The 12,418-nt window shown below is 35.1% G+C and overlaps 1 protein-coding gene across 2 annotated transcripts; it reads left to right on the top strand.

Moving 5' to 3' along the window:
- The first annotated feature begins 887 nt into the window (after positions 1-887).
- LOC123535284 (putative tyrosinase-like protein tyr-3) lies at positions 888-12,142 on the top strand. 2 transcript variants are annotated; one of them, XM_045317876.2, is made up of 9 exons: positions 888-1,042; positions 1,322-1,457; positions 1,751-1,872; positions 2,681-2,789; positions 3,490-3,590; positions 4,349-4,622; positions 8,547-8,734; positions 10,532-10,953; positions 11,906-12,142. In XM_045317876.2, the coding sequence occupies exons 6-9, from the start codon at positions 4,362-4,364 to the stop codon at positions 12,058-12,060; spliced, it is 1,026 nt and encodes a 341-aa protein (XP_045173811.2). In that variant the 5' UTR covers positions 888-1,042; positions 1,322-1,457; positions 1,751-1,872; positions 2,681-2,789; positions 3,490-3,590; positions 4,349-4,361; the 3' UTR covers positions 12,061-12,142. The 2 variants fall into 2 exon arrangements, with proteins under 2 accessions (XP_045173811.2, XP_045173812.2); XM_045317877.2 differs by having other exon boundaries at positions 986-1,005.
- The last annotated feature ends 276 nt before the right edge of the window (positions 12,143-12,418 follow it).

A 12,418-nucleotide genomic window follows, 5' to 3' on the forward strand; every position in this document is an offset into this window, starting at 1 on the left:
TGTCATACTGTATGGTGTAGCTAATGGTGAGGTGAGTAAGATGCAACGTGTTCAAAACATTTGTGAAAAACTTGTCATTAAATATGACTTACATTGGTTACCGGTGAAAACAAGGACTGACTTCAAGATCCTCTCTGTCCTTTATAGCTGTCACATTGACAGAGCACCTGTGTATGTAACAGAACTGCTTACAGAGTATATTACTAGTAGACAAGGTTTGAGGTCGTCAGACAATAAATTCTGAATGTCGTTATGTTGTTTCATACAACAAGTGCAAAACATTCAATGATAGGAGTTTCTGTACTGTTAGTCCGAAACTTTGGAATGAACTGCCGTTAGCATTATGCAAAAGTGAATCACTTGATACATCAAACATTATCTTAAGACACAATATTTAGGAGACTTTATGTCATTGTTTTATCTTATTTTTGCTATTTGTTTTAAATGGGATAAAAGCAGGTGTTAGTTTTTAAATTTTTGTGAGTTTTTTTCATCATTCATATTTTTAAGGTTTGTTAAATAAAATGTACAACGCCATTGAATATATCATTGTACAGAAATGGGCGTTTAATAAAATAAATCAGTTTCAGTTTGCAGCTATTGCATTTAAATATTTAAATTTAAATATTTTCTTTTGAATACAATAGAAGTTTCATTTTTTTTTTTATCTCAGAACTAAACCCTCTATGTACATTTGTATCAAGGAGAAGAATTCTATAAGACTTGTATTACAATCTTAGCCTTTCCTGAGTTATTATATTTATGACTATGTATGAATGTATATGTCTACTATTTGGGAATAAATATGTTTAAACTAAACTCTATACATGTGTAGTGGAGTGTCACATATTAGATTAGACACTTTCAAGAGTAGCGGTTATCGGTTTTATTTATCAGTCAGTACTACGAAAACATTGGGATTCTACACTGATAGCCTTCTTGGTAGTTTCGAACCCAATTCATATGACCGACACCTATAAAAAGGTGAACTTGGATCGCATACAGGTAAATCCGCCCACAAACGTTTGCGCCGTTCGGAAAGGTAATTTTCACTAAATCTAGACTTAATTATCTTATTGTAATTCATTTACATTTAGTGATATTTTGCTAAATCTGTTATCGAAGACCTGATTCTCAAAACATTTCTATTTCTGCTTTAATAAAATGCTGAAAGCAACTTTCCATTTCAGTTATTACTTGTTTGTCAAGATCCTACAACGGTTGTTTCATTTCTATATATATCAAACTTTTTTTAAACACGTTGGAACATCCATATTATATTTTCTTATGACGATAAGATTAAAACGTATCTTTTTGCTAGTTCGAAAATGCTGTCCATCTCTGTACAACTGCTGCTGGCGCTTGTCGTTGTAAATAATTGAAAGGCTTATCAGTTCAACGTAAGTCTTCCTGACACTGCAAAAGCTGAGATTGATGAATGTATTCAAAGATCTCAGGTAAGTTTGCTTTTCTTTGTACTTTTTATTATTGTTGTTGTTGTTGTTCTTTAATTTTAATCGGATATCACGGAAAATTTTGATTATATATACAGTGGCACTCTTAAGTAGTCTGTATCTCCGTCAGTGTGCTGCGGTAAAGTGCATATTGTTGAAACACACAGTAGATTACTTTTTCAGTTTCATTCATGGCCAGATCTGTCATTGGTTAAATGTTCATATGGTAAAAAAAGTATCTTGTGAAACAACATGTTGTCATGTTCTCATTGTGATATATTATCTTTTTGTCCCAGGAAACACCGGTTATAAACTGGCAAGCAGTGCTAGCATGTGGTCATGATTATTTTACAAAACTGAAGCCTAACAATTTGACAGAAGAAGACTGGGAAGTCTTCCAGAGAGTAACCAATGAAGGGTAAAACTTTTGAATATCTAAGAACGCAAGCAAAACATTCTATTGAAACTTATTCGAAACTTTAAAGTTTCATAATGACAAAATAAATAAGATTTAATTATGTAGAAGCTCCGTCGGTAGCAAAACACGTAACCAAGCAAACTGCTCGGTAAGACAACGTCCACCACCTCACCTAACACCAGCTTCGGCGGAATTAAATTTACTCCAAAAGCACCTTACATTATGTTAAGTATCATATTGACATAATACATGGTCAGGAATCTGTTATAATCTATACAAGATAATATTACCCAATTTAGACGCATTTGAAGATTATCGCTCTTTAAGTGTCACTTTGTAATTATAATTGTAGTTGCACCTATGACCCTGTAATGTATAGTTGTATGAAAAGTATTTGTATATATGTATCTTTTGAATGAATGTTCTTGGTTACATGAATCATAATCTTAGAAACCATTTAAACAGAAGTTCCCTAATACTAGCTAGTTTTCATTAATAATCAACATGAAGGAAACCGCAAAGCCTTTGGAAAGCTGCAATAGTAAACAAATAAATTTTAATTTTATATACCGCGATGGTAAATAATCTAAATTGTTTTCAGAAACAACACATACATTTATGATCCATGTAACAATTAATTATATAGTGTATAATAAATTAGGCTGCCGTTTCCTAATATATCGCTACACTAAACATACATATGTTACCGCCATTGATATTGTTTGAAATGTTTTTCTTTACTGTGATGCTTTGCTGTTCATTATGTATGAGCCTAAGTATTGAAATAAAAGTTGAAAGTTGAATTTAGATTTGGACATCATCCGCCAGCGACTGGAATCAGTACTCGTCGTGAAGTGCGAACATTATCTAAAGAAGAATGGCAAAATGTGACAGATGTTTTTAGAAAACTATTTGATGTAAGTTTATGTCCTTAGTTTGCTGTTCAATGTATTTAAAATTGGATTGTAGTTAGAAAACCTTAGTTTTTTTCTTTCAGTCCACCCCATCCCCACTTCAACTCCAAGATGAAATTACGTTTCTCTCAAAATGTATGTTTCTTTAATTTTAATGAAAGTATACAGCCTGTGTATTCCTATACAGATAGTGTGTGGCTGTCCTTTATCCTTCCGATTATCATTAAATTGTATGTTCATCCATTATCAAAATTCATTTTCTGTCTTAAAGAAAATGGCCGTATAATGTAATTCGTACATTATTTATCAACTAATCAAGTCCTTTGCATTATTTATAATCTGATTTATGACTGTTCTTTGTTCAGATGCGTAGAAATTGAACCGCGGGAGCAGTAGCACAAAGGCTTACTTAATAAATATATCCAAGGATATAGACCATTGTAAATCAGAAGATAAACCACAAGAAGACCTTGTTTATTTTAATTCTAACATGTTTATTAAAAGATGATGATAAAAATTATACGTTCTAGTAGCAATGAGCCGAATCAAATAGTTATTTGACGTCATTATTGACGTCTTAATGTTCACTCACCGGTCCACGGGTCAGCCGTTTTCTATTGCAAAATAAACAACACTTAACTTCCTTCTTTATTTCACTGACGAACAAAATCAAGCCATGTTTGAATCTTGTTTTTTTTTGTAGGCTGGAACTCTCCAGTCGTTTGGACGTTTGCACGGACTAGCACAGACGAGAGCTCACAAAGGAGGCGCATTCTTACCTTGTCACAGGGTCTTTCTTACCCAGTAAGTTGACGTAATTATACGGAAATGAAAATTTTAAAAGGCAGAACTGACTGTCATGTTTTTTTTTATAAATTTTTATTTATTACGTCTTGCAAAATTGTTATTTGATTAAGCTTTCTTTTTCACTTTTTTTTCCTTGTAAACTGTTGGGGGCCCCCGTGGCCGAGTGGTTAAAGTCACCGACTTCAAATCACTTGCCCTTCATCGATGTGGGTTCGAGCCTCACTCGGCCTCACTCGGAGCGTTGAATTCTTCATGTGCGAGAGCCTCCAGCTGGCGTACGGAAGGTCGTTGGTTCTACTCCGGTGCCCGCTCGTGATGAAATAATGCACGGAGGGGTACATGGGGTCTTCATCCACAATCAAAGCTGGAAAATCGCCATAAGACCTATAATTGTGTCGGTGCGACGTTAAACCCAACAAAATAAATAAATATTGTAATCTGTTATTCATTGAATACTTAGTCACGTTTTAAGCTCATGCTAGCGATACTCTTAGAAGGTCAACTTTTGTGTAGAATGAAAATATATTATAATATGACCGTCCATCTTTTAAAATCTGATTTTAAAATCTGATACATTGTAATTGTAACTAATTTATTAAGATATGGCGGTTTATTGCTGTAAATTACAGAGCATACCTTATTTTTTTTCTTCAATAAAACAAAATTATTTATTAGTACTCTTTATATATATCCTTAAAACACTGGAATGTAGGTTCATGCATGTTTTGTTAACCTTATCGTCTTAAAAATTTAAGTTTTGAGCAAGAGATGCGGAATATAAACCCTAGTGTATCCTTGCCATACTGGGATTACACCATTGATCACGACATCGCGCAACCTTTCGAATCTGTCCTTTGGACTCCGTGCTACTATGGAGAGAACAATAATGTTGTGAGATCTAGCTCATTTAGCTTTCTTTATGGAGCGCATGGAGCTGTTATTTCAAGGGATTTGGCGAAAAATTACTACTCTACAAAGCTTATCAGCAAAGCGGACATAGACATATTAAAGGGTTTTTGCAACTTTAAAGTATGTATTAGTTTAAACATATTCCATCGCATATAGTACAAATATTTATACACTTACATTACACATTTGCTTTACAAATTTATGATATATTTTTGTAAGAATATGTCTGAGCGAGCCATCAGTTTTGCCAACATAAAAATATACAGCAGCAATGTAAGCACACAGTTTCACTTAAATTGGAACTTTCACCTGTTTTTCAAGCAGAACAATATACTTGCACTAACAGTAATTAAAGAAATCACCTTAATATTCCGGAACATTAGAGGAAGAAATCTACATCTCATCGAATAGTATTTACCTTAGAGAAGAGTGTCTGAATTGACCAGACCAATAAACCGAAGCCAACATTAACATAGTGGTTAAAAAGAATAGAAAACTAAATACTAGTAAGCCCTTATCCTAACAATTGATTAGGCAGACACAATGAGACCAACATTTGTTTGAAACATAGCACATGTACACTTTTCGTATATCGTGCTGATGCCCGTTAGAAAATTAAATAGGCTAGTGATTCATTATAAAAATGCATAAATTATTTCAAGAAATTTTACGACATAATGAATTGATATTGCAAATATTTAAGGTTTGTATGGTGGCATATTTCTGCCAGCCACATATCCACTTATTTATCTCGAAATTTTCCGTAAAAATGTCACTTATTCAGTTATTATCTGGTAAGTGACAAAACTGCTTGTTGTCCATTTAAGTATCTTAACAGGACAAAACTGCTTGTTAGTGCCCACTACTGCCACCCACAGATTCACTTACGTTAACTTAACAAGGTATCTTGATTTTTGCCAGGTCAGTTAGTCAGTTGTGATTGGCATTATTCCGTAATCGTCCCCTACCATTACGGAATAAATGAAAATAAATAAAGGGGCATAACAATTATGCAAATTTATCATTCCAAATCTTATCCATAGGCACAAACCATTAGGGGTGGTGGTAGGGGATGAGGTGGATATACACTCATTCATTCTGTCATAGGGTGAGAAAAATGTGAAGCCAGACCGAGACTCGAACCCGGGGCCTCGGAATACCGTTCCGATAATCTACGGACTGAGCTACCCGACCACATACACATTTTAAATTCTCCCCGTTTCAATATTCAAGTTCTATACCGTGGCATATTTCCCTACCATTTTGAAATTCGTCCTCGAATTTCAGCGGGTACTTTATAAATTAAGCAATTATAGGTGTCGGCGACTAACGAGTGTAATAACGACAAGGCCTCACGTTGGGCGCCAAATGTCACAGGCTGAGAAAAATGTTCAGCCAGACCGGGAGTCGAACCCAGGGCCTCGGAATACCGTTCCAATGCTGAACCGACTTCCCATCTGCATCTGATAAAAAGTGTCTTCATGAATTGATACTTGAATATATAAGTCTTATGATGTTATTAAAAGATTAGCCATTCAATCATTAATCAAACACATGCTTTTCTTAAAATAACTTTAAAAGACATTAAATTTAAAAAGGTAAATGTCAATCCCTGTAATCATACTTATTTCTCATGAATAAAACTACTTCTTTGTAGTTAGAGACGTTCTAACGCTAACTGTCCGCCACAGCGCCACCACTTCTGTATAGCGCCATCACTGATGCAAAAGCGCCACCACTTTTAAAAATTTTATTAATACTAATGTATGTCTGTGTGAGTATCATGCACATTTAGATCATTTACATGGGCGATAATGTTCATACAGTGTGTCTATGCATCGAAATTTAGTTGGAATGCATACAGATGTCAAAAAGTACAAACGTCGAAATCAGTAGAAAAGCAATTTACATATCTTAACGAAATTACAGTCAACCTATAGCAAAATGTTCTTACGCGGAACTACATTCGCCGATTTTTTTTTTATCCCCCCACCAAAGGTGAAGGGGATATTAGAAATGCTGTCCGTCCGTGCGTCCGTCCGTCCGTGCGTCCGCAACGATCTTTGTCCGGACCATAACTCCAAAAGTACTTGAGGGATTTTCTTCAAACTTCATACACTGATAGAACACATTGGGAGGAAGTGCAGTGTGCAAGAACAATAACTCTACCTTGCCTATTTTTTGAGTTATTCCCCTTTATCTTATTTTCTTAAAAAATTTTGTCCGGAGCATAACTCCAAAAGTACTGGAGGGATTTTCTTCAAACTTCATACACTGATAGAACACATTGGGAGGAAGTGCAGTGTGCAAGAACAATAACTCTACCTTGCCTATTTTTTGAGTTATTCCCCTTTATCATATTTTCTTAAAACATTTTGTCCGGAGCATAACCCCAAAAGTACTGGAGGGATTTTCTTCAAACTTCATACACTGATAGAACACATTGGGAGGAAGTGCAGTGTGCAAGAACAATAACTCTACCTTGCCTATTTTTTGAGTTATTCCCTTTTATCTTATTTTCTTAAAAAATTTTGTCCGGAGCATAACTCCAAAAGTACTGGAGGGATTTTCTTCAAACTTCATACACTGATAGAACACATTGGGAGGAAGTGCAGTGTGCAAGAACAATAACTCTACCTTGCCTATTTTTTGAGTTATTTCTTAAAACATTTTGTCCGGAGCATAACCCCAAAAGTACTGGAGGGATTTTCTTCAAACTTCATACACTGATAGAACACATTGGGAGGAAGTGCAGTGTGCAAGAACAATAACTCTACCTTGCCTATTTTTTGAGTTATTCCCCTTTATCATATTTTCTTAAAAAAATTTGTCCGGAGCATATCTTCTTCATGCATGGAGGGATTTTGATATATCTTGGCACAAATGTTTACCACCACGAGGCGGAGTGTCATACGCAGGAACCAGGTCCCTAGGTCTAAGGTCAAGGTCACACTTAGAGGTCAAAGGATACAAGAATAAAAACCTTGTCCGGAGCATTTCTTCTTCATGCATTGAGGGATTTTGATATAACTTGGCACAAATGTTCACCACCACGAGCTGGAGTGTCATGCGCAAGATCCAGGTCACTAGGCCTAAGGTCAAGGTCACAGAGGCCAAAGGTCAGATACAAGAATGACTTTGTCCGAAGCATTTCTTCTTCATGCATAGAGGGATTTTGATGTAACTTGGCACAATTATACACCATCATGAGACGAAGTGTCATGCGCAGTTCCCTTCTTTAGAATTACTTCCCTTTGTTGTTACTTTAAATAGCTTTTATTGTAACTTTTTCATTACTAGTCATAGGGAAAAATCGAGACCACTTTTCTGTAGTACAACAAACATGCTAAATCCAATTTTGAGGTGTATTTTGACCAGTCTCTTCCTGATAAAGATTTTTGTGTGGACTTGCAATTTTTTTTTTTTTTTTTTTTTAAAGATTAACTTCCCTTAGTTGTTACTATAAATAACTTATATTGTAACATTTTTATAATTGACCCTAGGGAAAAAACAAGACCACTTTTCTGTGGTACAGCATAGATGTTACTCTCCAGTTTTAGGTGTATTTTATTAATTTTATTATATATAAGGTATCTCTACCTAGTAAGGAGTTTTTTTGTGGACTTTAAAAAACAAAAGACTTACAATGATTACTAAACAACCACAAAATTAACATTCCATTTGCAAATACAGCTGCCCGGTGGGGGGATTAGCCATGTCTGACATGGCTCTTGTTAAATCAGTCATATCAACGAAAATGTAACGTAAGATATACATTTTACTCACTTGTTTACATTTTGAAACCGGTGATAACTGCACCACGCAAATAGCTCTTTTCCTTATCACCATCTTCTGATGGTGGCCGTGTACAGGAGAAAAGTAGTTATTTAGCGCACTCAGCTATTATTCCACACTAAAAAACCTGCAAAGTCAAATTTGATGTTTTTGGGTACCATCTGTTCCTTTATGCAATAAATTTATCTTAAATTTTAATTTGTTCTCAGTTTAGGATATGTGTTGGAACATTTGCTGAATTATTTTCAGGACATAACCACCGGTGCTGACGAGACAGCTAAGGAGCATAATTTAGAAGATCTACATGATAGTGTGCATGATTACATTGGAGGAGATATGGGTGTTGTTGAAAACTCGGCATATGATCCAGTATTCTGGTTTCACCATGCCTTTATCGATTATATATGGGAATCATTTAGAGAACATCAAATTGAACAGTAATTAATACTTACGTTATGTACCATGATGAAAAGAATATTCTGCCCTGTTTGATCCCCTTTTACTCCTGATTAATTAATACAATCATGTCAATCTGGAAGGCAAAAAGACGACTTCGGTGGGGCGACGTTCAATGGGGCGACATTCGTCGGGGCTACGTTTGAAGGGGCGACATTTGGCGGGGCGACATTCGGGCGGGACGCCATAACGACATGTGTCGTTGTGTCGCAGTGATAGAACGAAATGGTGGAATGGCATAAATTAGCCACAATAAATATGCTCTACTGATTAGTTAAAAAGAAATGCCAGGCATACATTTTAGCGAATCGGTCAAAACAATGATATTAGTGCTGGCTGTCTTTCAAAATTTCTGATTGAAAATTTGTTCTTGTTTTCTACTAATGAGCTTAACTATTTATGATGTTCTTTGCTTTGTTTTAAAGCCATTTTCACTTACAATCCAAAGTTTGCTGTAAGATTTAGGATTTGTTTTCTGACCAACGTAATTTTTGTCGTTTTATCCTTTCTTGTATTATTGCTCATCTAATTTTTCTCTTTCTTACGGGTGGTAAACGCGCAATCCAATTCCCACTGGGAATACGCTTAAAATGGGTTGCGCGACGTCCGGTGCTGGTGTTGCGCATCAATATATACAAAATCGAGGTAGGTGGGTTTTTGTTTTTGTAAATAATGACACATTTACGAGTGTTTTCGGAAAACAAGCAAAATGCTATTCGACACAAAAATGAATAAAGATCATATGTGTGAAATACAAACTTACTGATTTAAGAATCAGCCCTGTTATCACGAAGGCTCGAACTGTCAAAATAAGTATGGAATCATGAATAATACGAATTTTCTAATTCTTGTGACTTCTTTCTGGGAATGTGACGCTTCTAATGATCAAACACGTGTAAAACAGTTATGAATATTACATACACTTGAATGAAATGTTGCTTTTGGGGGAAATATTGGCAAAAATAATCGGGAATGGGGTTACGCTCCGGGAATGGAGTTGCGTATACATTATAAACATTATGATGTATACGAGCAACGCCATTTTCGGTGCGCAACCCAATTCCCGATGATTTTTTTGTCAATTATGTCCCCGTTAGCAGTACTTGAAGCAAGTATTTTTGATATTCGTTGCTTTATAACAGTTGAGTTATCTTAAAAAGCATCAGATGTCCTAAAATTAGGCATATGAAGTCAGAAACTGCCATTTTTGTTGATTTCATACTTTTTTCACGTTTCGTGTCGCCTGAGTTTTTTGTGATAATAGAGCCGAATCATTACAAAGCAGATACTCTACATATATGATGTATTATCATATTTGTGTCGAATAGCATTTTGCTTTTTTCGAGAAAAATTATTCTTGTCCCATATTAAGCAAAATCATAACTTCACATACCTCAATTTCGTCTTTTTTTACGCGCAACACCAGCACCGGACGTCGCGCAACCCGTTTTAAGCGTATTCCCAGCGGGAATTGGATTGCGCGTTTACCACCCGTGTTTCTGCTTTTTTCTTTAAATTGTGTACATTTAGTAAATAAAAAAATAAATGCTTTTGTTTGACAAGATGAGCCAGAAATATTATCAAAATAAAACAAAAGAAATGTTAGTTTTAATGTTTGATGTTACATTTGTATATAAGGTATATCTAAAGTCTGTTTCCATTTAGACTAATGACGTATTTCATTATGCAAAACACGTTACAGTGAAAATCTGTTGAAACATTCAAAATGTATCATCGGTGTTTATGTCTAGTTGTGCATCCAGGAATATATTTTTCAGATGCAGTAACATAGACGTTGAGTCTGATTATAGGCCATTAGATGATTTGGGATGGAAAATTGTAAATAAACAAGGACCCGAAGATTCCATGTTTGGTTACACACACCTAAAGATCATCGATGGGCTTTGGAACAACTGGACGGACACATTTTATACTTATGAACCCCAACCTTCGTGTGGAAGCACATGTACTGGGAAATATTTGTACTGTGATGACAAAAACCGATGTTTAACTCGTACTATAGAGACTTGTACTGAGAAAGCACCCGAAAGATTTTCACGTGAACACAAAAGCACGGATCCACTCGTACCGAAACTTCCATGTGAGGCTGGGACAGAACTAAAAGGTCTTAAAGGGGATGGTAGAACGAGAGACACATCTAAAGCTGAATGCGAAAACATTTTGAAAAACATCAGAAACGGTAAGAAATAGAAAAATGCTATTTATTTTGATAACTGGACTGGACTAATTGTTGAAAATTCGTCAGTCTATAGATTTGTTTTGTTGCGTCAAACATCTTTCTTCAACAGAATTTCAGTAATACGCGACGGTCATTTAACGTGACCAGTATCAACTACCTGTACACAAGTAACTGACAACTTCCCAAGATAAATTAGAGGTTGATGACCTTTGTTACATGATATTAAGCCAATCATAACAAAGAGCATACCTCGCCAGCGGATTCGCAACCATGACCTCTAGTTTAGAAATATCGTTCTACAGCCGATGAGTATACTTGGCATTCCATTGCGACGTACCGTTTGATTTAACGTACAGTCTGGATAAGGATGGCGGTACATTATGCAGTTTTCATTTTTGATAATTCTAGTGAGATCACATAGCTCATTTGATTGAAGTTTTTTTCAAACTACAGAAAACAAATCATGCTATAAAAGTAGTGTTGTTTTATATATTATATATGTATGCTTACAGTATAAATATGGCAATTTTAAGCAATTAATAGGCTACAAATAACAAAATTGAAATTGTTCAGTGAATGTTGCGTAATTATCTCCCATTATAATAAACATTTATGGAAGTGGGGCAAGCTTTCCCATAAACGTATCCATTAAACATAATTTCAAATGACATACAGTTGAACCTTGGTATCTCGAATATAAAGGGATTGAGAGGTTTACTTCGAGATAGCCGAAATTTGACTTAAATGATATTTTATGTACGTGTTTTCGGGACGGGACTTGAAAAGAAAATGTCTTCGAGATGATAAGCGAGTTAAAGATATCGCGTTTCACCTGTATTACTTTCGTCACGGTTTTGATGTTTGCTGCTCATTTTATGGTATCTCAACATGATCATAAGATATAAGAATATTTTTCTGTATGCATTGTCGGTATTCTTGTTTTTATTCAAAGGAAATGACCCGCAGCATGTTGAAAGCAGCAAAAGAGCTTTGGAAAATTTTGGATTTGTCGCAATCGGGATGGCTGTTGGTCTTATTGGTACTATACTTGTCGTGCGGATTCATCGCAAAATAAGCAGAAAGTCAAAATATGATAATGTAAAATAAAAAAAGAACTTTCAGTTTTATGAATTGCGATAGTACTATGTAAAATGTAAAGTATGCAAAGAAAATTAAAAACTAGACTGTCCTATGGTTTATTTTTTCTTCCGAGACTATGCACTGATTATTAGGTATTAGAAAGAATATGTAAATTTGATCTGTGGCAAAATTGTTGGTAACTTTCTGTTCAAAGTCAATTGTGTACATTTGGAATTAAAAATATGAAAGATGTTACCTATACGGAGTGTGCTGGTAAATGTGTATTTGATACTTAGAAATAACATACAAAATGAAAACTGGTATAAGATAATTTTATAGATCCATGGAGAGTTCTGATTTTATTTGTAATTGTCGTATTCATTGC

The sequence above is a fragment of the Mercenaria mercenaria genome, chromosome 12 (genome assembly GCF_021730395.1).
Source record: "Mercenaria mercenaria strain notata chromosome 12, MADL_Memer_1, whole genome shotgun sequence".
Taxonomy (NCBI): domain Eukaryota; kingdom Metazoa; phylum Mollusca; class Bivalvia; order Venerida; family Veneridae; genus Mercenaria; species Mercenaria mercenaria.

Coding starts and splice junctions, on each gene's coding strand:
- LOC123535284 (XM_045317876.2), top strand. CDS start 4,362: ATGCGGAATATAAACCCTAGTGTATCCTTGCCATACTGGGATTACACC. Junction 4,623..8,546: donor AGGGTTTTTGCAACTTTAAA/GTATGTATTAGT, acceptor AATTATTTTCAG/GACATAACCACCGGTGCTGA. Junction 8,735..10,531: donor AGAGAACATCAAATTGAACA/GTAATTAATACT, acceptor TATATTTTTCAG/ATGCAGTAACATAGACGTTG.